The 26327-nt window shown below is 41.6% G+C and overlaps 1 protein-coding gene across 1 annotated transcript; it reads right to left on the reverse strand.

The window, feature by feature from the left end:
- Positions 1 to 606: 606 nt before the first annotated feature.
- DDX24 (DEAD-box helicase 24) lies at positions 607 to 26290 on the reverse strand. Its single transcript, XM_017547008.2, has 9 exons — positions 26169 to 26290; positions 24166 to 24885; positions 11467 to 11988; positions 10277 to 10430; positions 9470 to 9985; positions 7184 to 7259; positions 4352 to 4540; positions 2661 to 2790; positions 607 to 1154 (listed from the first exon to the last, which is right to left on the reverse strand). The coding sequence occupies exons 2-9, from the start codon at positions 24878 to 24880 to the stop codon at positions 883 to 885; spliced, it is 2574 nt and encodes an 857-aa protein (XP_017402497.1). The 5' UTR covers positions 24881 to 24885; positions 26169 to 26290; the 3' UTR covers positions 607 to 882.
- Between the last annotated feature and the right edge of the window lie 37 nt (positions 26291 to 26327).

Here is a 26327-nt window from a genome sequence, read left to right on the forward strand (position 1 = left end):
AGCACTGCTAACCCTTAGAGGCTCAGGACTGGAAGATCCATAGGACGGAGAAGGCCAAAAGGCAATGCAGACCGAGGGAAAAGCCTATTTTGTACAAAGGCTCAGGATAAGAGAAGGGAAGCACGATGTGGGCAGAATACTGCTCTGTCACAGAGGAGGGGAGTGGAGACAAGGCTGGGGCTAGATCCTGAGGGCCTCATACGCCAGAACCAGTGACTGTTACTGTTGGGTCTGTGATGTGAGGGAAGCCTGAAGACAGCAACCTCATTCCTGCCCACCTCCCAGCGAGGCTCAGATAATAGCCAGGACAGAGTGGGAAACAGATAAGGGGCCATTAGGGTGTTGTTCTGGGTAAAGCAGGAACATGCACCAAGGACCTGGCAGGATATACTACAGAGGCCTCAACTCCAGCCTCTTGGTCCATTCACATTGTCCAACCTTGGCCTGCAGCCAGAGGCCTGACACTATTTCTGTCCTTTCAAGGGCTTAGCACTGTGCTGGCTCAGGAGAATCACTAAGTTAATAATGAGACAAACTACACCACCACCCCCATCTTCTAGCTAAAAAATAAAAAAAAATTAAAAAAAAATTAGGATGACACACTGGCTCTGACCACGGTTTTTAATTTACGAAATCAAGTTGAACACACAAGAAGCCTATAAACACGGCAATACAGAAAAGTTAAGCTGCTGCATAGAATTCTTACTCCAAAACAATGCAAATCCACGAGTTCTCCCCCACTATGGGTGTGAGTGGAAGAGAGGGACTTTTTTACCTGGGGTTGATAGTGGAGTGAAACACAAGAGTAGGAGACGTTTTGCAAATAGCCAGAGAACAGAACAGAGACCAATGTGCAGTCACCGACACACTTGACCAGGACAATTAATTTGCACTTGTACTTGGTTGTGGCTGTTCCGGCTGTGGCTCCTTTGGCTTCTTTGTCTTCTTCTTCTGCTGCTTGGAGAGGCAGCTCAAAGCAGACTCGCTATTCCTTGGGGCAGACACAAGCAGGGGCGGCTTGCCAGACTGAGTGGGATACTTGGTTTTCTGGGTCTCTGTAAACAGCGGCTGGGAAAGCAGGTGGCGCAGCTCCTTCTTCAGAACCTTCATCTGCTTTTGTCTCCGACGCTCTTCTTGCTGGTCAGCTTTTCCTCCTTGAAACACAATACAAAAAAGATCCTATTTACTATGGTTTGTAGAAACATTTTGTTTCCCTTGATGGATAACACAATAAAAGATATTTTAGAACTACTTTAGGGAGGCGGAGTTGAACAGTTCTCCAAAGAAGCCAGTGGTGGCTTGGCAGGGGCTGTAAATGGATAACATCTAACCATTGGGGGGGGGGGGATACGCAGGACCGTTCTGTACTTTTCTCCTTTGTAAAAACACTCGAAGACTGGAATTATCTTCACAGATGAAGTAAATTGGCTTAGAGAAGTCACCTGGCTTACGTCTCAGAGTCAGCCATCAGACAGAGCCCAGAACTCAAGTCTTCTGACAGATCACCTTTCTTCCTATGACCTACCAACTTACTGCCCACCTGGGGTTTGGAGACTTCACAACTACAACCCCCTTAGGAGACAATAAATGCTTCTTTGTAGCCCAGCTCTCCTGTACCTTGCCACCAGCGCTGTGACTGCACATGCAGAGGCGGGCAGAGCCAAAGGGTTCCATCTCAGCCTGTCCTCAGGAAGGGAAGCCAAGGCCTCCACATCTTCAGCCCAAGCCCCAACCCTGAGCTACCAGGACTAGCTCACTGTCTATAAGCCCACTGGTTTGGCTCCTGGCTTCCATGCTGAGCAGACAGCAGTAAGTTTGGCTCTGAATCTGCTGACTTGAGCACTGAGGTGTCAATATCTCAGCTGAGCTGTACATTTGGTGGTGTGGAAAAAGCACAGAATTCTAGATCTGGTTCTACAACTTCTTAAGACTCAGGAGCTTTCTCAAGGTGGGACCGAGCAGATTCATCCCTGAAGCCTCAGCCTCTGGCCACATATAGAGTAGCAGCTCAGGAAATGCCTGGTGACAGAGCTGTTTCCCTGCACAAATTGCCTCTGCTGTTGAGTATCTAGTTCCCATATGTAAAAGAATAGTACTAGCTGGTATGTTCACGTCATGAAAGTGGAGAAGATCAAATGAGATAATGGCATGAAAGTGCTTTGTCAGGTTGGAAGGCAGGTGTAATAGGAACCATAATGATAAATAGCTTAAAATGTACCAAATACTTTCTATTTGCCAGGCAACGCTGCAAGCACTTAACATTTTTTAACTCAATCAGTCTTCCCAACAATCCCATGAAATAGATGGCTGATTACTTCCATTTTATCGAAAAAAGCAAGCTGAGACACAACAGAGGTTAAATGACTTGACTCAGTCACACAGTAAAAGGAATGAGCAGGCATTTTAACATGGGCAGCCTGGCCAGAGGGCCTGCTCCCTTCCTCGCTGTATCCACTGCCTGTCCACGTTAAGAGGAGGTAGCCGAGGATGCAAGACAGAGACAAGAGCAAACCCATCTGGGAGTAGGGCCTGTTAGCAAAGAAGGGGAAGGACGTCTTGCTGATTTTGACAAGACCCACAGTAGCAGCGAAGGTTCCAACAAAGCAAAAGTTAAAGGGAAATTTCACCTTCCTCAATTCCCATCTGGCCCAAGGGCTTACCCTTATACATGTCTTCTTCCAGCTCAATCTCCAGGGCAGCCGCTGCCTGCTCAATCCAAGAATTGTGCAGGCAAGCCTGGAAGTTCCGATACTCAGATTTCTCAATCAGTCGAGCTAAACGGATTCGCTCCTGGGTTAAAGTAACAGAAAATATTCATCTGAAAGAGAGTTCAGGCCTCTGGGAAGCAAAGTCTCACTTGAGTTGAGTTATGTGTCTTTGTTCATTTGTTTGCTTGAGGCAGGATCTCACTCTGCTGCCCAGGCTGGAGAACAGTGGCATGGATCATGGCTCATTGTAGCCTCAACCTCCTTGACTCATGTGATCCTTCCACCTCAGCCTCCCAAGCAGCTGGGACCACAGGTAAGCACCACTATGCCCAGCTAATTTGTTTTTTTTTTAAAGACAGGGTCTCACTGTGTTGTCTTGGCTGGTCTTAAACTCCTGGGCTCAAGTACTTTTTCCCCCTCAGCCTCCCAAAGTGCTAGGATTACAGGCATGAGCCACCATGCCCAGCAAGTAGTGTTTTTAAAAAACTCTTGAGATCAGTGATCAGTGAGAAGCAGTTCAGTTCCTACTGAACTTCATTTGCTTTGTTTCCTGATAAAAGCCCAGTAGGCAACCATTACCCTGTGTACATCTGTGTGTACACATGTAAGCACGACCGCCAACATTCCCAACAATCAACCTAACGGCCACATCCTTTGAAAACCCTTACTAGTTTGACTGCCAGCCTATAGGTAACCAAAGTGAATTTTTACAACAGCTGGCTTCTATAGCTGAGCTAAGAAAAAAAACATTTCAATTCTCCCTCGAGGGGGTTTTGGGGCTACAATGCAGTGGCAAGATGTCCTGAGAAAATGAGAAAGATCTTGTGATGTGGGGAAAGGAACCATGGGAAGTCTGGGTAGCTCCTAACCCTCCTTACTAATGGGAATTCTCTTATGATTTCCACCTTTCCATCCTTATCTCCACCCTATTTCCCCACAAAGCTAACATTTCTTTCAAGTGAGAGAAGCCAACAGTCCTTGAATTGTTCCATGCTTTTGCTCCCTCAATTCCTGGTATTCCATCTCCTCTGTACCCTTCCACATATTTGCCTGCAGGAAGCTTAGATAGAACATCTTCTCCTCCCAAATAACCATATGCCCAGTAATTCCACATGGCTCCACTGTACCTGAACTTAATATTCACAGCTGGTGAACCTCTGGGAAGGAGAACCCACCCCACTTTGGTCCCTAACACAGTGTCCCTCAATAAGCAGCACTCACCTGGTGAATGCCTGAGTTAAAATAAAACCCCAAAGACAGAATTTACTGGCACCTGCTTCAGGGATGTGCCAAACCTGTAGCATCCGCCTCAGCAAGAAAACCAACCACACTGTCTACAACCCTCTAAGAGAATGTCCAGGCAGCCAACCACTGCACTGTCCAGTGAGGAGGGGGAACTTCACGGCCAAACAAGGAAGAAATGGTTCAGGGAGAAAATGCCTCACACCTTCAGTCACTCCCCTTTTCTCCCTTTTCCCAGGCACGCTGCTCTCAATCCTTTCTACAAGTCTCCTTGTTCAGCTGTTGGCAGAACCATTCCTTAGTTTTTAAGGGTTATGTTGCCACAACTCCACAGCAAGGTGCTCTGTGAGGGAGCAGCACAATCCCTTCATTAGCACTGGGGTTTTAACTTTGTTGTCTACCTTGACCACATCCATGTATTTTGTCTGCACGGGAAACAGTGGGATGTCTTCATCTTTCTTGAGGGTTTTGTAAATCTTCTTAAAGTTGATCACATCCTCAGGCCCAATCAACATCAGGCTGAGGCCTTCATTGGTAGCTCGAGCAGTTCGACCACTTCGGTGGACATAAATCTCTGAGGTACGTGGGACCTGCCACAGGAAGAACTGGGAGATCAATACATGGCCACTGCCAAACACTGGTCCTCTCCTCAGGGCCACATCCCCAAGCCGGACCCTCCTCCCTCCTAGCCAGGCAGGTAGAAACCTCTGCAGCATTGTGGAACAATCTAACCCTCCTTTCTTAATCCCACATTCAAAATATTCCCAGGTTTAGCCGATTCACTGTGCAGGCTCTCCTCTCCCATGCCCCTGCTGGTTCAGGTCCTCGGGACCATGCAGCCAGACCAGAGCAGTCACTTATTATCCAGGATTTAAAGTGAAGCAGCCCAGTTCCACAGACCATGTTAATCCCTGGGCTATATTAATCCAATATATATATTAGCCATAGATAATGTGGCATTGTTACTGACATTCACTGAGCCTCTGGCACACAGCATTAATCAAGCACAACAGTCTTCTCCACTAGACCCAGATAACATCTAGGTATCCTTTCTGATATAGTACTTTAAGCAGCCACTATGAACTGTTCGTAAGAGTCCTAGAAATGAGATTTATTTGCCATTCTTTATTTAGAGGATAAAAGCCTTCAACCTGACACTCAGGGCCTTCAGCGATTTACCCCCAATTTACCCCTTCAGCCTCAGCAACTACCCCTTTCCCAACAAATCCCCTCTTCTCACTCTAAGCCAAGTGCCCTTGAACACTGCCCATTTCTTTGCTCCTTCTTTTTCTGCCTCTGCATGTCCAAATCCTCTCTACCTTAAATGCCCGGCATCTTTTTAGAAAGTACTTTCTAGCCTCCCAAACTAGAAGTTACCTCTCTCTTCCATTGTATTTTGTAATTTTCTAATAACTTCTACCTTAAATTATGGCTGTGGTCATCTCACCTCCTCTGCTGGATCCAATACTTCTTAGGGGCTGGGACTGCATTTGATTCACCTTGACTCCACAAAGGTTGACCCAGCTACTTCCCTCAAAAAAGGGTACAGTATATAGAGATTTGCTAAACCAAAATTAGTACCTATGATACCGTGGAATATGTATTTGCTTTTCATCCCTGTTTCCTGGCAAAGGAATCTCCAAAGTAATGTCTTTTTGTATGCTAATGACAAACTACTGACTGATAGCTGAGAGCCCCCTAGGTAGCTTCAGGATGGGAGATGGTCACCAGAAAGGCCAAGGCAGGATTAGAAGGTTGGGACTTTCAGCCTTACTTCCCAAAGGCCAATGGTTTAATTTATCATCTTAATGAAGTCTCCATAAGTAGCCCCAAAGGACAGGGTTTGGAGAACTTTTGAATAAGCTGAGTATGTGGAGGTTCTTGGAAGGTGGTATACTCAGGAAGGGCATGGCAACTCCATGTTCCTTCCCCTGTACCCTCAGCCTATACAACTCCCCATCTATATTCTTTGTAATATCCTCTATAATAAACTGGTAAATGTGTTTCTTTTGGTCCTGAGAGCTGCCATAGCAAATTAATTGAACCCAAAGAGAAGGGTCATAGGAACCTCAACTTGAAGCTGTTGGTCAGAAGTTCTAGAGGTCCTGACTTATTGACTGGTCGTGAGAAGGAGGGACATCTTGTGGGATCTGGATCTGAGACTATCTCCAGGAAGACAGCATCAGAAAATGAAACCGAATTAGAGGACACCCAGCTGGTGTCTACTGCTTGATATGTGGTGAAAACACCCACATATTTGGTTACAGAAGTCTTCTGTGTTGATTGTTGTTGTGAAGTGAGAGAACAGGAAAACGCACTTTGAGTTTGTTTTTTCACTGAAAGAGCAGCCTAAAAGATTTTTAAAAGCACAAAGAGGAATTAAAGAGGAAAAATTAAAATGCCATAATAGCTACCATTTATTGAGTGTTTACACTGTGCTACTGGCTTCATCAGCATCAGCTCAATTTAATTCTCAGGATAACCGTATGGGGTAGCTAGCATTGTTACTTCCAGTTTACAAACAATGACACGGAAACCAGAGGTACTAAATAACCTGCCTAAAGCTAACCAACTATGAAGCAGTAGACTGGGGATTAGAACCCTGGCAATCTGGCTCAGGTGCCCATACTCCTAACCACAACTCTATGCTGATACTCACTAGATGCACACACTGATATTATTGCCACTATCAATGGCAGTTATCATGAGTTAAGTGCTTATAATGTGCCAGGCTGCTTCTTAAGCTCTTTATACCTAGTAACTTATCTTAATAAGAACCCTAAGTAGGTACTCACTGCTATTTAAAACACGAGAAATATTAAGTATTTTATAAATTTAATTATATGACCTGCTCAAGGTTACACAGCTGGGATTTGAGCCTGGAGAGATCTAAACTACCACACTCTTCTATTAATACTTCTCTACATCAGGGTAACCACTTCACATGCTTAACTTATTATGGCCATTTCACAGAAAAAAACTAAGACACTAACCTGATAATATCAAGTAGCTTGGAGAGAAGGGCTACCTGACATCAGACAAAGCAAGGTTTTCTAAAGACCAAATCTCAGCAGAGTTCCAAAAGCGGGAGCAGTGGGCACTTGACACCATTGGTATGTATTCTCTGATGCAAGAGTCCCGGAACCAACAATTCCTCCTCCCTCCCCCAACCTTACCTTAAAAATTCCCCATTAAATGTAGGAAGATGCCTATAAATTCTCAGATACCCCTACCTGGTAATGGATGACATGCTGGACTTTAGGAATATCCAGACCCCGAGCTGCCACATCTGTTGCCAAGAGAACACAGCTGTAGTAGAGAGAGAAAGCTCATTAAAATTAACAGCTATCTTTAATCAAATTCTTACCAACTGCTGAGCATCTTAAACATTACAGTCCTTACCAATACCTACAAGATAGCACTATTATCTCCCTTTTCCAGATAAACTGATTAACTTCCCAAGGTATGTACATGGCTATTCAGTTGTGGAGTCTGGATCCAAACTTGGGACTCACTGACCCCAACTGACCCCAACCAACATGCCATACTCTGCAGTGATAAAGACTCCCTCCAGTGAGTTAAATGAGGCCATATATGTTCTGGGTCAGTGACCTCCTCTCTTATCACCCTCTCATTTCCTCCCAGTGGCACTGACTTCCTTGATATTACCCAAACAAAGCAAGCATGCTCTCAACTCCAAGTCTTTGCACTTGCTACTCCTTGGGCCTTAAAGGGTCTTGCCTTGGATATACACATGACTCACTTCATTGCTTTCTTCAGTTCTCTGCTCAATTCTTGCCTCATCAGAGAAGTCTCCCTGATCACAGATACCCAAATCTCTTTTCTCCAACCCCTGCTTGTCTTACTTCTTAGGATCACTTGTACACTGTGGGCTTACTTTGCAATTTACTATCTCCCTCTACTAGAATGTAAGTTCCATGAAAGCATGGACTTTGCATTACTCAGTGCTGTATTACCACCACATAGAACAATGTCTGGTTCATGGTAAGCATTTGATAAATGTGTTGGATGATGTTTCTCAATGTGTGGTTCAAGGAAAGTCAAAAGTACTTCAGGTGCTTCAGAATGTAAGACTGACCCCTTTGGAGTCCTTACTCCCTGAATTTCTGAGCTAACGCTGGGAAATGCAATGAAAATCCTAGTTTGTAAAACATTAAACTACTGCTCTAAATCAGGGTCAGCAAACTTTTTCTATGAAGAGGTAGATAGCATTTTCAGCTTTGTGAACAACATAGTGTTTACGGTGACTATTCAACTCTGCCATTTTAGTGTGAAAGCAGATATAGGCAATACATAAATGGGTCTTGCTGTGTTCCAGTAAAACTTCTACTACAAAAACAGGCAGCAGCCAGGTGAGATGGCGTGCATCAGCAGTCCTAGCACTTAGGAGGCTAAGGTGGGACTGCTTAACCCCATGAGTTCAAGTTTAACCTGGGCGACATAACAAGACCCCATCTCAAAAAAGAAAACAGAAAGGGCAGCAAGCAAAATTTGGTACAAGAGCTATAGTTTGCCGAGATCTGCGCTAAGCTAATCCCAGTAAACCACCGATACTACTTACCAATTTTCAAAAACAAGCAAATCAAATACTTGTTCTAGAAACTAATTACCCCGTGACCTGACAAAACACTGGCAAAAGACACTTTATAGTCTGCCTCAACTTCTCAGGCCCTCATCTTGACAATCTCCACCCTGTTCCCTAAGCATCAGTCTGGTCCAAAGGTAGATGGACACAGACAGCAGGATGAGAAACAGCATGGGCTCTGAGGTCCAACAGACTTGTCTTGAGGCCCAGCTCCACCACTTCCGGGCAGAGAAACCTTGGGCAAACTAATCAGCTTTTCTAGACCTGATTTTTTCATCTATAAATGAGAATAGCGATAATGGTAACATGTAATAGTAGGACTAGAAATTATTCAAGCTAACATTTAGCAATACACACATACTATGTGCTAGAGACTGTTCTAAACACTTTACACACATGAATTCACAATCACTTAATCCTCATAACAACCCTATAATGGGTTCTATTATTATTCTCATTATCCCAATAATAAGAAAATTAAAGTACAGAGAACTTAAATAACTTGACCACCTAAGGAGTGACAGAGCTGGGATTTGATTTCAGGCATTCTGGTTCCAGGTTCTGTGCTCTTAACTATGAATCTATTCTGCTTCCTCTTAAGGATGTTAGGAGAGTAACTGAATGTGATAATGTATCTAAAGTGCCAGCATAGAACCTAATCTACTGTCTACATATTCAATATTATGTATTTTCACCCATCTTAGTATTGAAGTTTCTGTAAGGTATTTAACAGCCACCAAATCCACTAAATGAGAGTAACCTTGCCAAATGCTTTGCAAACAAAAGGCTACCTTCTACTGAGATAAGGCCCCTATGAGAGAAGGTAGCTTTTTCACCATTTCCCCACCATCCCAACCGCTTTTACCCCAGTAACTAACTAGAGGTTATGCCTCTGGGGACAGTCCTAACTTACTCTTCCAGACAGGCAAACTGCTCCAGGTTTCTCAGCCTCTGCTTCTGGTGCATACAGGCATGCAGGGTCAAGGGCATGATATCAAGGACTTTCAGAAGCCCAGAGAGGCGTTTGATGCAAGAGATGCTGTTAGCAAACACTAAGCTGCGGCCTGGATACTGCATCAGGAAGTAGTACAAGTAGAGGTCTTTCTCATCAGTCTCACAATGGATCTTGGTCTCTGTTAGTGTCTCCACCGTGGCTTCATTCCTTGTAAGGTCAATGACCTTGGGCTTGCCCCTCATGCCAATTTTCTGCATAAGGAGATCAAGTTTGGCTGTTTTGTCCATTTTCTTGGTATGCTTCTTATGAAGGATTCGAGCAGGAGCCTGATGCACTAAGGTGAGTGTGGCAGAAAAAACAAGCGTTTGTCTCTTTGGGTTGTACTGGGAGTCATTGAGCATCTCTAGCAGCTGTGAGAGCTCAGCAAAATGGCCTTTCTCAACCATCCGGTCAGCCTCATCCACTACCAGGCACCTGCAGATCCAGAGAGACCCATATCACTGGTCAGCAGCAGGTTAAGAGGAATCATCTATAGCACACCCTACTCTCATCCTAAAAACATACACACACAGCCCTCACTACCACCACCACCATCAGTGCCTCAACTCATCTCCCTCAGGCACACTTGGCTTTCTAAAGGCCAGGGTCTGGATGATACCACACCATGGCATTCTGCAATGGGAAGAAGGCATTGCCCACACCATGTCACCTGAGACTTGTTTCAGAAAAGGCAGTGAGGGGGAAAGAAGAGGTATCATTTATTACCTGAGCTGTCGAAGGTTCCTCAAATGATAATGCTTTTCTTTAATTAGCTCCCACAGTCGTCCTGGAGTGGCAATCACAATCTCAGGGTAACGGTTCAGCATCCTCTGTTGTTTCTGTGTGGACATTCCACCAACCAAAATAGCAGTTTTAATTCCTATGGGACAGAAAACATAAGGGACACTTATGGAACCTGGGTGCTCATTTTCTTACATGGCTGACACAGGCACCCCAGATTAGCCGAGATAGTCATCAGCACAGCATAATGCTCTAGAGCGCAGGCCTGGCCAGACTGCTGGTGCCACTCCCAGAAGGCTTACCAAGTCTTCTATGAACTGGGCCCTACTTCTCTGACCTCATTTCTTTTCTAATCCCTCCCCTCCAACCACACCAAAGGGGCTGAATTTGAACCAATGTATGCTTACTTCCAAAGCTCTGGGAAAACTGAACACTGGTGTATCACAATGCTATGCGGAATATTACCTGCAGCTGTGCTACACCTCTCCTAGGATCTTGGAGATCCTAGGAAGCCTTTCCCATTCCCTCAATTAGAATTATTCTGAAAGGTCCTCTAATGGCCTGTTCTATTTTCTTCTCTAGTGGAAAACTTCTTAGTATCACGCAGGTGAATAGCTTAGTGCTTTGCACATATTAACAACTTGGTAATTAACTGCTGCTTTTATTATAAAATTAAAATACCCAGAGTGAAGCCCTTCCCAGAGTGAATTCCCTGAGAGAATTAAATCCTAATTGGTGAGAACATGGATCGGCAAACTTTTTCTTAAAAGATCATTAGTAAACATTACTGGCCTCTTAGGCCAGATGGTCTCTGTCACAACTATTAACTCTACTCAACTTCGCCTTTATAGTACAAAACCAGCCATAGACAATATAAAACCAAATAGGTGTGGGTGTGTTCCAGTAATTTATTTACAAAACCAGGTAGTTTGCTAATCCCTGCCCTGAGCATCTAGTGTAGCCAATAAATTTCCCAAGCATCTACAATGGCACCAACTATATATTATCCTTGAGGGAATTGTGAAAATGTCACTCAATTTTTGTAGGGCTTAATTCTCTGGCTCATAGGTAAGAATAGCTTACCCTAGAGGGCAGGAGCCATAGCTCATTCATCTTTACCACCCAGCATTTGCGATTTGCTTAGAAAATATTTATTAAATGGACCTAAACCTCACCTGTAAACCTGGCCACAGCATCAATGTGCTGTTTGACCTGGAGAGCCAGCTCTCGAGTGGGTGTCAGAACCAGTCCAAGCAGAGGACGCTTTGGGTATGCCTTACAGGTGGCGCTTTTGTCATCCAACTCTTGTTTTAGATTTCCAGTCTGCTCTTTTTCAAGCTTTTCCTCCTCATTCTCATTCTGTTTGGGAACAGGCTTCTCCCTGATCAGGGAAGATGGCCCTTCACCAGCATCATCATCACCAAAGAGCAACACCTGATCTGAGACAGTGCCTCCAGTCTTGCTTCTGGCCTCAGCTGCGGTATCACTGGGCAGTGTTTCACTCTCAGTTACAGTATTAGGCAACACTCCAGACTCAGTTTCAGCCTTGCCTGGTGACCTAGTCTCAGCTTCGGCCTCAGTTCTGGTCTCTCCAGGTGGTGCTTCAGTGTTTCTTGGAGCAGGGGCAGCCTTCCTCTTATGCCACTGCAAAACTGCATGAATCATTGGAATGGCAAAGGCAAGAGTTTTCCCACTTCCTTAGAAGTAAAAAACAAAACAAAATAAACACAGATGAACATACTTTAGTCTGAAATTCATTCTTTTGCACAGAATAAGGTAGCCAAGTGCCATCCTGACCAACTCAAAGCTCCTCCACTCTACACAGATTTTACCAGAAGGAGCCAGAAGGCACAAGTAAATTAGAACCCAAGGAAAAGTATGGCAGACTAGCTCTGGGGTCTTAGATCCAAGAAATGAAACAATGAAGAGATTAAGGGCAAGTTTTGGGTCTATGTGTTGTTGTGGGGGTGAAAACTGGTAACCTACACAATACTTTCCTAAGACCTTTCTTTGGTGAGAAAGGACTAAAAGAAATTTTTCTTAGTTTTCAGAAAATTTAAATATAAAACTCATCTATGCCTGAACATTTTAAAACTTGCCTTTGAATGTACACAGAGCCCAAATCATCTGGGAGGTCAAAACAAAACACCTCAGGCAGAGAATTTAAAGAAGTTCCAAAGAGATAATGCCCTAGGCAGAAGCCAATAAATGCTTCCTCTAGGGAGAAACCCTTATCGTAGATCCCCAAAAATTTTCACAGTTTTCAAAGAAAATAAGCAGCTCTCAGTAAAAAAATAACCACACAAAAATAAGATACTATAAGGAAGAAAGAGAGCAAAAAACAAACACATCAACATTTTGATAAGAAAAATAGACTTTTTACCAGAAACAATGAAAAGCCAGAAGACAGTGTAGCAGTATTTTTTATTTGAATGCCTTAAAAAAAAAAACAAAACAAAACAAAAAAAAACCCTGACACTTTGGGAAGCTGAGGTAGGTGGATCACGAGGTCATGAGATCAAGACCATCCTGGCCAAGATGGTGAAACTCCATCTCCACCAGAACAGGTGCTGGTATCCGTGGCTGAGAGACCCGTAAAGGTTCACATCACAGGACTCTGTGCAGACAACCCCCAGTACTAGCCTGGAGGTATCTAGACCCAGAAGAGAGATAATAATCACTGCAGTTTGATGCAGCTATTGATGCCGGTCCTGGAATCAATAGGATCCATTCACATCCATGGGCATCAATCACATCTATAGGAAAAGGGGGAAAGTACTACATCAAGGGAACAACCCATGGGACAAAAGAATCTGAACAACAGCCTTTAGCCCTAGACCTTCCCTCTGAAAGAGGCTACCCAAATGAGAAGGAACCAGAAAACCAACTCTGGTAATATGAAAAAAACAAGGCTCTTCAGCACCCCTGAAAAATCACACTAGTTCACCAGCAATGGATCCAAACCAAGAAGAAATCCCTGATTTACCTGAAAAAGAATTCAGGAGGCTAGTTATTAAGCTAATCAGGGAGGGACCAGAGAAAGGCAAGGCCCCAATGCAAGGAAATCCAAAAAATGATACAAGAAGTGAAGGGAGAAACAATCAAGGAAATACATAGCTCAAAAAGAACACAATAAAAAAATTCAAGAAACTCTAGGCACATTTTTGGAAATGTGAAATGCTGTGGAAAGTCTCAGCAATAGAACTGAACAAGAAGAAGAAAGATTCAGAGTTCAAAGACAAGGTCTTCAAATTAACCCAATCCAACAAAGACAAAGAAAAAAATAAGAATAAATGAACAAAGCCTCTAAGAAGTCTGGGATTATGTTAAATGACTAAACCTAAGAATAATCGCTGTTCCTGAGGAAGAAAAAAATTCTAAAAGCTTGGAAAACAAATTTGGGGGAGTAATAGAGGAAAACTTTCCCAGCCTTGCTAAAGGCCTAGATATCCAAATACAAGAAGCACAAAGGACACCTGGGAAATTCACCGCAAAAATATCTTCACACACTGTTATTGGGTTATCCAAAGTTAAGAATTTTAAGAGCTGTGACACAGATGCACCAGGTAACCTATAAAGGAAAACCTATCAGATTAACGGCAGACTTCTCAGCAGAAGCACTACAAGCTAGAAGGGACTGGGACCCTATTTTTAACCTCCTCAAACAAAACAATCATCAGCCAAGAATTTTGTATCCAGCAGAACTAAGTATCATATATGAAGGAAAAATACAGTCGTTTTCAGATAAACAAATGCTGAGAGAATTCGCCATTACCAAGACACCACTATAAGAACTGCTAAAAGGAGCTCTAAATTTTGAAACAAATCCTGGAAACATATCAAAACAGAACCTCTTGAAAGCATAAATCACACAGGACCTATAAAAAAGAAATACAAGTTAAAAAGCAAAAACAAAAAAAAAGGACTCACATAAACTTAAAGGGGTTGAAAAAAGGCAATTCATGCAAATGGACACCAAAAGCAAGCAGGGGTAGCTATTCTTGTATCAGACAAAACAAGCTTTAAAGTAACAGTGGTTAAAACAGACAAAAAAAGGGACATTGTATAATGGTAAAAGGCCTTGTCCAACAGGAAAATATCACAATCCTAAACATATATGCATCTAATACTGGAGCTCACAAATTTATAAAACAATTACTAACAGACCTAACAAATGAGATAGGCAGCAACACAATAATTGTGGGGGCCTTCAATACTCCACTGACAGCACTACACAGGTCATCAAGACAGAAAGTCAACAAAGAAACAATGGATTTAAACTATACCTTGGAACAAATGGACTTAACAGATATACATTGAACATTTCATTCAACAAGTGCAGAATACACTTCTATTCAACAGCGCATGAAACTTTCTCCAAGATGGATTATATGATAGGCCATAAAACAAGCCTCAATAAATTTAAGAAAGTTGAAATTATATCTATCAACCACTCTCTCAGACCACAGTGGAATAAAACTGGAAATTAACTCCAAAAGCAACCTTCAAAACTATGCAAATATACAGAAATTAAATAATCTGCTCCTGAATAAGCATTGGGTAAAAAACAAAATCAACATGGAAATTTAAAAATTCTTCAAACTGAATGAAAATAATGACATAACCTATCAAAACCTCTGGGATACAGCAAAGGCAGTGCTAACAGGAAAGTTCACAGCCCTAAACAGCTACATCAAAAAGTCTGAAACAAAGTACAAACAGATAATCTAAGGTCATACCTCAAGGAACTAGAGAAACAAGAACAAACCAAACCCCAACCCAGCAGAAGAAAGCAAACCACCAAGATCAGAGCAGAATAAATGAAATTGAAACAACAGCAAGAACAACAAAATACAAAAGATAAATGAAACAAAAAGCTGGTTGTTTGAAAAGATAAATATAACTGATATTTATTATATCATTATGACCATTAACAACGTTACCCATGAAAAGAAGAGAAAATCCAAATAAACTCACTAAAAAACTAAACAGGAGATATTACAACTGACACCACTGAAACACAAAAGATCATTCAAGGCTACTATGAACATCTTTACATACATCAACTAGAAAACCTAGAAGAGGTGGATAAATTCCTGGAAAAATACAACTCTCCTCGCTTAAGTCAGGAAGAATTAGATACCTTGAAGAGACCAGTAACAAGCAGCAAAAATGAAATGGTAATTTAAAAATTACCCACAAAAACAGTCCAGGACCAGCTGGATTCACAGCAGAATTCTACCAGACATTCAAAGAAGAATGGTACCAATCCTCTTGACACTATTTTGACACTATACAAGACAGAGAAAGAAGAAACCCTCCCTAATTCATTCTATGAAGCCAGTATCACCCTAATACCAAAACCAAAAAAGAAAATTACAGACCGATATCCCTGACGAACATAGATGGTAAAATCCTTAACAAAATACTAGCTAACCAAATCTAAAAACATATCAAAAAGATAATCCACCATGATCAAATGGGTTTCATGCCAGGGATACGGGGATGGTTCAACATATGCAAGTCAATAAATGTGATATACCACATAAGCAGAGTTAAAAACCAAAATCACATGATCATCTCAATAGATGCAGAAAAAGCATTACACAAAATACAATATCCCTTTACAATTAAAACTCTCAGTAAAACTGGCATACAAGGGACACACTTTAATGCAATAAAAGCCTGCTATGACAAACCCACAGCCAACATAATACTGAACGGGGAAAAGTTTAAAGCATTCCCTCTGAGAACTGGAAGAAGACAAGGATGCCCACTCTCACCATTCCTCTTCAACATTGTCCTGGAAGTCCTAGCCAGAACAAACAGACAAGAGAAAAAAAATAAAGGGCATCCAAATTGGTAAAGAGGATGACAAACTGTCACTGTTTGCTGATGATATGATCACTTACCTTGAAAATCCTAAAGCCTGCTGCAGAAAGCTCCTATAACTGATAAAAGAATTCAGCAAAGTTTCTAGATACAAGATTAATGTATACAAATCAGTAGCTCTTCTATACACCAACAGCAACCAAGTGGGGAATCAAATCAAGAACTCAACCCCTTTTACAATAGTTGCAAAAAAAAAAAAAAAAAAAAAAAATACTTAGGAATATACCTAACAAAGCAGTCAAAAGACCTCCACAAGAAAAACTACAAAACACTGCTGAAAGAAATCACAGATGACACAAACAAATGGAAACACATCCCATGCTCAAGGACGGGTAGAATCAATATTGTGAAAATAACTATACTGCCTAAACCAATCTACAAATTCAATGCAATCTCATCACAATACCATCATCATTCTTCACAGAATTAGAAAAAAAATTCTAAAATTCATATGAAACCCGAAAAGAGCCTGCATAGTCAAAACAAGACTAAACAAAAAGAACATATCCAGAGGCATCACACACCTGATTTCAAACTATACTATAAGGCCATAGTCACCAAAACAGAGAGGTATTGGTATAAGAATAGGCACACATACCATGAAACAGTATAGAGAACCCAGAAATAAACCCAAATACTTATAGCCAACTGATCTTTGACAAAGCAAACAAAAACATAAAGTGGGGAAAAGACACCATTTTCAACAAATGATCCTGGGATAGCTGGCTAGCCACCTGTAAGAGAATGAAACTGGATCCTCATCCCTCACCTTATACAAAAAACAATTCAAGATGGATTAAGGACTTAAATCTAAGACCTGAAACTATAAAAATTCCGGAAGGTAACATTAGAAAAACCCTTCTAGACATTGACTTAGACAAGGATTTCATGACCAAGAACCCAAAAGCAAATGTAATAAAAACAAAGATAAATAACTGGAACCTAATTAACTAAAGAGCTTTTGTACAGCAAAAGGGACAGTCAGCAAAGTAAACAGACAACCCACAGAGTGGCGGAAAATCTTCACAATCTATCCATCTGACAAAGGACTAATATTCAGAATCTACAACAAAATTGAACAAATCAGTAAGAAAAAAACAATCCCATAAAAAAGTGGGCTAAGGATGCAGGCAATACCCAACGGAAGATACAAATTGCCAATAAACATAGACTCAGCATCACTAATGATCAGGGAAATGCAAAGCAAAACCACAATGTGATATCACCTTACCCCTGCAAGAATGGCCATAATCAAAAAAATCAAAAAACAGAAACAGCAGATGTTGGCAGCTGGGCATGGTAGCTCACGCCTGTAATCCCAGCACTCTGGGAGGCTGAGGTGGGCAGATCACCTCAGGTCAGGAGTTTGAGACCAGCCTGGCCAACATGGTGAAATCCCCGTCTCTACTAAAAATAGAAAAATTAGTCAGGTGTAGTGGTGGGCGCCTGTAATCCCATATACTAAGGCGGCTGAGGCAGGAAAACTTGCTCCAAACTGAGAGGCGGAGGTTGCAGTGAGCCAGGATCATGCTACTGCACTCCGGCCTGGGCAACAGAGCAAGAATCCATCTTAAAAAAAAAGATGTTGGCACGGATGTGGTGAGCAGCGTACACTTCTACTCTGCTGGTGGAAATGTATAGTACAGCCACTATGGAAAACTGTGTGCAAATTCCTTAAAGAACTAAAAGTAGAACTACCATTTGATCCAGCAATCCCACTAATAGGTATCTACCCAGAGCAAAAGAAATCATTATTGAAAAAAGATACTTGCACACGCATGTTTATAACAGCACAATTCACAACTGCAAAATCGTGGAGCCATCCCAAATGCCCATCAACAAGTGGATAAAGAAACCGTGACACACACACACACACACACATGCGCGCGCGCGTGTGCGCATGATGGAATACTATGCAGCCATAAAAATAAATGAATTAACAGCATTTGCAGTGACCTGGATGAGACTGGAGACTATTATTCTAAGAGAGGTAACTCAGGAAAGGAAAACCAAACATTGCATGTTTTCACTGATATGCGGGAGCTAAGTTATGAGGATGCAAAGGCATAAGATTGATACAATGGACTCTGAGGACTTGGGGTAAAGAATGAAAGGGGGTGCTGGATGAAAGACTAAAAATATGGTACAGGGTATATTGCTTGGGTGGCAGGTGCACCAAAATCTCACAAATCACCACTAAACCGGACACACCTCATGCCTGTAATCCCAGCACTTTGGTAGGCTGAGGTGGGCGGATCACTTGAATTCAGAAGTTTGAGACCAGCCTGGCCAACATGGTGATACACCATCTCTAATAAAAATACAAAAATTAGCTGGGCATGGTGGCACATGCCTGTAGCCCCAGCTACACGGGAGGCTGAGGCTGGAGAATGGCTTGATCCTAGAAGCCAAAGGTTGCAGTGAGTTAAGATTGTGCCATTGCACTCCAGCCTGGGTGACAAAGCAAGACTGTCTCAAAAAACAAAAAACAAAAAAAATTATGCAACCAATAGCACCTGAAGCCCAATAACTTATGGAAAAATAAAAAAAAATTTAAAAATAAACATCTAAACATAGAAAAGGGAAAAAAAACCCTAAAAAATAGAAAACAGAAATTTGAAAAAAATAAATCAGGTATGCTATCAGTCAAAGAATAAACCCAACATTATCAATAATCATTAATCGTAAATAAACTCAATAATTTTTTTTTTTTTGAGGTTAAGTCTAACTCTGTCACCCAGGATGGAGTGCAGTGGTACAATCTCAGCTCACTGCAACCTCTGCACCCTGGGTTCAAGCAATTCCCATGGCTCAGCCTCCTGTGCAGCTGGGACTACAGGCACATGCCACCACACCCGGCTATTTTTTTGTTATTTTTAGTAGAGACAGAGTTTCACCATGTTGGCCAGGCTGGTCTCAAATTATTGGCCTCAAGTGATCCACCTGCCTCAGCCTCCCAAAGTGCTGGGATTACAGATGTGAGACATTGTGCCTCGCTTCAATAATTAAATTAAAAGACAGAAATTGTCAGATTAAACAGCAAGGCTCATTTATATACTCCCCATAAGAAATCCACATTAAATATAAAGATATAAATAAGGAAAAGTAATAGTATGGAAAAACACACACCATACTATCATTAATCAATAAAGCAAGACTGGCTGTATTAACACCAAAGTACATTTTAGAACAAAGAATATTACCAGGGATAAAGAGGGCCATTTCATAATGATAAGAAGCCAATTCATTTACAGGATATAACAATAATCTAATGTTTTACTCCATAAAACATTTATGCACATAACTGATTATCAGAATACATGAAACAAAAACTAATACAACTGCAAGTAGAAAACTGTCACTCAAGAAGAAAATAAGTAACACAAATATCTCTAATCTATTAAAGTAAATTTGTAGTTAAAAACCTTCCTACAAAGAAAAGTGCAGGCTCAGATGAATTCTACCAAACATTTAAATTGGGGGGAAAATGCCAATCCTATGCAAATTCTTTCAGAAAACTGAACAGAATACTTCAGGAGTCATTCTGAAGCTGTATTACTGATTTCAACACCGAAAACATTATAAGAATACTGCAGGCAAATATCCCATGAACATAAATTCAAAAATTCTCAACAAAATTTTAGCAAATCAAATCCAACAATACATAAATAGAACAATATATTGTGACCAAGTTCAGTCTGTCCCTGGATATAAGTCTAATTTCATATTTGAAAATGTCATTCGCCCTATCAACAGACTAAAAATGAAAAACCACACTTCACTACACGCAGTAAAAAAGCATTTGAAAAATATCAATCAAACATCCATTCCTGATAAAACCTCTCAGCAAATGAGAAGTCAAAGAGAACTTCCTCAACCTGATAAAAAGCATCTACAAAAAACCTCCAGCTAAGATCAGACTTAATGGTGAAAGACTAAATGTTTTCCCTGAAAGAACAAAAACAAAACAATAATGCCCAGTCTACCACTTCAATTCAAGATTCTGCTAAAGGTGTTAGCTGGTGCAATACAAGAAGAAAAATAAAAGGCATCCAAGACTGGATAATGATCACCTTTGCAGAAAATTCCATGGAATCCTCAGAAAACTACTTGGTGGTACTAAGTTGCAGGATACAAGATCAATATAAAAAAATCCATCATATTTCTTAGTAACAATTGGAAATAAAAAATTTTAAATTACAACTTACAATAGAATAAAAAATATAAAATGGTTAAGGATAAATCTAACATAGATGTGAAAAATATATATACCGAAAAGTATAAAACACTGCTGAGTTAAAGACCTAAAGAAATGGAGAGATATACCATATTCACAGACTCAATATTGTTAAGATGTCATCTATCCTCAATTTGCTCTGTAATCAATGGAATCCCAATCCAAATATCAGCTTGCTTTTTTTGTGGAAACTATAAAACAGATTCTAAAATCCATATGGGAGGGCAAAGGCCTACAAAAGTCGAAATAACTTTCAAAAAGAACAAAGTTAAGAGGACTCAATACTACCTGATTTAAAGACTTATTATAAAGCTACTATAACCAAGAGAGTAAGAAACTGACATAAAGACTCACAAATAGATCAACGGAAAAAGAAAAGACTCCAGAGAAAGACCCAAACCTACATGGTCATAGATTTTCAACAAAGATACAAAGGCAACTCCATGGAGAAAGAATAGTTTTTCAACAAATGGTGCTGAAATAAGTAGACAGTCATATGCAGTAAAACCCACAAACTTTGATCCATACTTCTCACCATAAATAAAAGTTAACTCAATAAGGGTCAGAGACCAAAACATAAAACTTAAGGATATTAACACTTCTAGAACAAAACAGGAGAAATCTTTGTGATCTTGGGTTAGGCAAAGGGTTCTTAAATAAAGCACCAAAGGTGCCAAAAGCATAACTTCATAAAAGACAAAGCTGATAATTTGGATTTCAACAAAAGAAAGACATTTTGCTCTTTGAAAAACACTGTTAATGAAAAGGTAAGCCACAAACTAGGAGAAAAATTTGCAACTTGTCACATCTGATAAAGCACATGTACCCAGAAATACACAATGAACTCCCAAAACTACAATAGAACCACATCCCAATTTTTAAATGGGAAAAATAATTGAACACAAAAATAAGCATATGCCAAAATTCTCAACATCGCTAGTCATTAGGGAATTGCAAATTCAAATGACAAGGAAATAATACTAAAAATTTCAAAGTCTAAAATAAAATTAAAGACGAGCATACCTAGCTATTGACAAGAATATGGACCAACTTGAACTTACACCACCCAGTGACAATGTAAAATGGTATAATCACTTTGGAAAACTCTTTAAAAGTTCCATTTGCCACAAGACCTAGCCATTCCACACCTAGGTATTTATCCAATAGAAAGGAAAGCATATAGCCATACAAAGACTGGTACAACAGTACTTGTAATAATTAAATTTGTATTAGCCAAAAACAAGAAAAAGCAAAAATGTCCATCAATAGATGACGAACAAACTGCTCTATCCACATACTGGAATACTATTCCTCACTAAAAAGGAACTATTAGTAATTGTAATAACATGGCTTAATTTCAAATTATGCTAAGTCAAAGACCCAGATACCTCTCCCCAAAGTACATGTTGTATGACTTCATTATGTAAAATTCTAGAAAATGCAAATTAATCTATAGTGATAGAAAGCCTATCAGTGGTTGCCCAGGGAGGAAGAAGGATAGAGGAAGGGAGGGAGGGATTACAAAAACACCTGTGGCATCTTTTTGAGGGTAATAGATATACAGTTGACCCTTGAACACAAATTTGAATGTGAGTGTCCACTTATACACAGAATTTCTTACACCTCAGCCACCCCTGAGACAGCAAGACCAAGCCCTCCTCTTTCTACTCAGCCTAATCAAAGTGAAGATGCGGATGAACACCTTTATGATGGTCCACTTCCATTTAATGAATAGTAAATACATTTTCTGTTCCTTATGATTTTCTTAATAACATTTTCTTTCCTCTAGTTTATGTTACTGTAAGAATAAAGTACATAATACAAAATATGTGCTAAATAGACTGCTTATGTTATCTGTAAGGTATCCAGTCAATAACAGGCTATTAGTATTTAAGTTTTGGGGGGGTGTTCAAAATTATACATGGATTTTCGACTGCATGCATTGTTTAAGGGTCTATTCATTATTGCATGGGCAGTGGTCTGTTTACGGACCCAAATGCATGGCTTATCCAAGTCGTTTCAAATTCCGGACTTGTAGATTCACATTATCTCACAAGGAAAGCCTGACAGGAGCTGTGGTATAAATCCAAATGTCAATCTCTGGCCACATGGCTCATATAAAACTTGTTTTTGCCTTCCAGGGACCTACTTCAAGGACTCTGCACACAACAAAGCAGTGTAGCAGAATGCTTAACAATACACAGAACTAGCCTAGAATCCAGACACTAGCATCTTCAGCTGTGTAATTATAGGGAAGCTGTCTATGCTGTGTGAGGTTGAGTTTTCTCATCTGCAAAATGGGAATAATGGTACTTACCTCAGGGTGGTTGTGAGAACTGATTTCATCAACATAAAGCACTTAACACAGTACATGACACATTTTAAATGCTCAGCAAATGTTCTAAGTTATTATCTCCATTCCCCTTTCCTGTAGTTTCCTCACTCTTCCATCTACTGTATATGACCGTCACAGAACCTCATCCTGTTTCCTGACCCCTGTTCCAGACACCCAAAGCCCGTGTCTACTCAACACTTAAAATGTAGTCACTCGAAACTGACATGTGCTGCAAATTTAAAACATACCTGTTTTGAAAACTTACGAAAAAAAGTAAAATATTTCACGAATTTTTTTTTAACTTTAAAAAAATGTGGCTCCTAGTAAATTTTAAATTACATATGTATTTCACATTATACAGTCACCCTTCTGTAACCGTGGATTCTGCATCTATGGATACAACCAAATGTGGATAGACAATATTTGGGGAAAAAAACTGCATCTGTACTAAACACTGTAAAGACTTTTCTTGTCATTATTCCCCAAACAATACAGTATAACAATTCACATAAGATTTACATTGTATGAGTTATTATAAGTAATCTAGAGATGATTTAAAATACACAGGAGGATATGCATAGCTCATAAGGAAGCACTATACCATTTTATATCAGAGACTTGAGCATCCCTGTACTTTGGTATCCAAGGGAGGTCCTGGAACCAATCCTCTATGGGTATCAAGAGATGACTATATGTATTTCTAATGGACACTGCTGGTCTAAACAGACTAATAGTTCCAGGCAGTACCAGTTCCTCCCCTAAGTCAGTAGTCTAGTCTATCCAGCAAAGTCAACCTGTCATTACTTCCAAAAGTCTTGCAGGAACACAGCCTAGTCCTAACAGTCACTTCACAGCTGAATCTATTTACAAAATCCACCCAATGACTATCCACCACACTTAAATCCTTCCAATGACAAGAAACTCACCAACTCCCAAAGCAGCAACCCTTTTTTACCTTTGGATGACTCCTGAGAATTAGACAGTTCTTCCTTATACTCATGAAGATCTACCTCTCCAGAGGGCTGATCTTAGCCCTTTACCCTTTTGAGCCATTTAGAAAAGGCTCAAGAACAGGAAAAACTACCACTTGCAGACCGCTTAAAATGTACTGTGTAAGCTTTAGTTTACTGTAGCATTTAACCCTCACAGCAATGCAAGACGTAGGTACTGTTATCTCCATTTGGTTGATAATGGGGTCTATAGGACTGAGAAAGATAAAAATGATCTGGCTAGGGTACCATTCAGGAAGAGCCTATTTCAAACCAGAGCTGGCTGACTTCTAAACAGCTTCATTCAGCATTGCTTTTGTGGCTATGGTCTCAACATTGTTCTCTCTCCCAGTTATCTAGCCTACTAGCAGCTATGGGCTCAATCCAGAAGCAATCCTGCCCTGGCCAAAGCTGCCCTTACCTGTCTCAGCAGCTCCAAGGATGTCCAGTTTGTCACGGATGGCAGGTGCCAAGGTTAGGGCTTGGATTGGTGTGGGAGCAGAGAAGCCTAGAAAGCTGAGTGCTCGGAGAACCGGCCTGGGGACAAACAGGTCCTTCCAAGCTGACACATCTGCCTTCTGATCATGAACTTCGGGAATCCATGTTTTCGCTTTTCTGGGCACCTTAGCAGCAATGCTCTGAAAAGGCTCCATCCCTTTTCTCCCTTTCTTTTTCTTCTTTTTTGGAGCAGTTTGGACCAGGTTTCCTGACGTCATCTCCCCAACCTCTGGATCATGACAAACCATGCCCTCTTCTTCCTGGGTCTCCGGCTCAGAATCTTTGACTTCAAACTCTTTCTGGGTACTGGTTCCTTCAGTTGCTACAATTTTACTTTTCTTCAACTTCATCTTTTTCTTTGGTGAGCTAGACTCTCCCTCCTCCTCTTCTTCTGAAACAGCTTGTGCCTTTCTCTTGGGTGCCTCCTTTAAGAAGAGACTGGAGGGATTCTTGGCAGGGGAGACCAACTGGTAATCTGTCAATTCCTCAAAGCACACTAAATCATCCATCTGTCCATCTGCGAACATATTTGGGTCAATCTTCACTTCCTTCCATTTTCCCACAACTTTGATTCCCTTTGTCTGAAATTTGCCATAACTTGATAGCTTTGGCCTTGATTTTGTGTCTTTCAACTTCATGGTTGCTGAAAAGGAGATAAATGTTCTATTACATTGGTCTCTGCAACAAATATTTTCTAAGCAACTACGCCCTACAAAGAACTGAGGATACAAACATGCTCCCACCTCGAGAAGAACAAAGAAGGAAATACCACAGTACAGGCAGCTTTGCCTGGAACACAGGGTACACAAAGACAGATAAGCTAGACCTGGTTTGAATTCCAAATCCAACACTTGCTGTGTGCGACCTTGGATAACGCCACCCACTTCTATCTGAACTTCAGTGCTCCCATCTATAAAAAGGAGGGAGAGGACCTAACAATATCTAAGTTGTATATTTTATGTAAATAAAGAAAATTACGTAAAGCACGGAGGATAAAGCCTGCCACACATAAGTCATTCTGAAGGCAGAGTAAGAATCCGAGGAGATTTTATTGTGGGGACAGGAGAGGTGAGCTTTATTAAAAGCATTCTGCGCTTGCTTCCTTCCCAAGCCTTGCCTGAGAAAGTAAATGCCTGCTCCACCATCCTGGCCTTTGCCAAGCGTTTTAAAACCCACCCAGCGTTTTCATCACATTTTACGTGGCTTAATGGTCATTCAGGCCCAACTTGTTTGGTTGGAACTCGATCCAGGTTTTCCTATTCAGAAAGGCCAAGAAAGATAACAGATTCCGTGAAAATGACCAAGGCAAACCTTGGTTCAAATCCGGAGCCACCACTTGTCAGCTGTGGGTGTGCGGTGGACGTATTAATCTCTGAGTTTCTATTTCCTCGTCTGCACAATGGGGATAACGAGGACATTTGTCCCACAGGATCGTTATACGCCACTATGAAAAAGTGACGCACGTCAAAAACCGCTAAGCATGGCGCCTGGCGAGGAGAGCACGTTCGCTCACAGTGACCGCCGGACCCGCTGCGCCACGGCAAGAAACACGCGCGGTTCAATGAGGAGAGGGCGGGGGGTGCCACGCGAACCGCGCGAGGACACGGGGAGCGCTAAGCAGAGCAGACGGGCCTCTCTCCTCGTGACGCTGGTCCCGCGCGGCGCCCTCGCTTTGTCTCAGGCACGAACGGGCGCACGAAACTGGAGAACCGTGAAGCAGAGGTCGTCAGGACCAGATGCCCGCACAAGGAGCCCAAGGCGCGGGGGCCGTCGCACGCAGCTCGGTTGGACGGCCTGGGCCCGCGGCCGCCGTCTCTGGACCCGGGAAACCCAGCGGCCCAGAGAGACCCGCGATTAGGAACCCGGGTTCCTGGCCTCAGCCCCTCTCCGGAGTCGGCTCCAGCCCGGCTCGTTTTTGGTACTCACTCTGTGGAGACGCCACTGTAGCTCCTTGGTGGCGGGTCAAGCGCCTCAGAAGAGACCGCCGTACCTCAGCCGCAGCAGAGTCCGCAGTTCCGGGGCGGGACCTCCACGCGCGTACTCGAGCGTGCTGCGGAGGAAGTCCCGCCCCTGTGGCAAATGTAG

Source organism: Cebus imitator, unplaced genomic scaffold, assembly GCF_001604975.1.
Source record: "Cebus imitator isolate Cc_AM_T3 unplaced genomic scaffold, Cebus_imitator-1.0 Scaffold193, whole genome shotgun sequence".
In the NCBI taxonomy this organism is placed as follows: Eukaryota; Metazoa; Chordata; class Mammalia; order Primates; family Cebidae; genus Cebus; species Cebus imitator.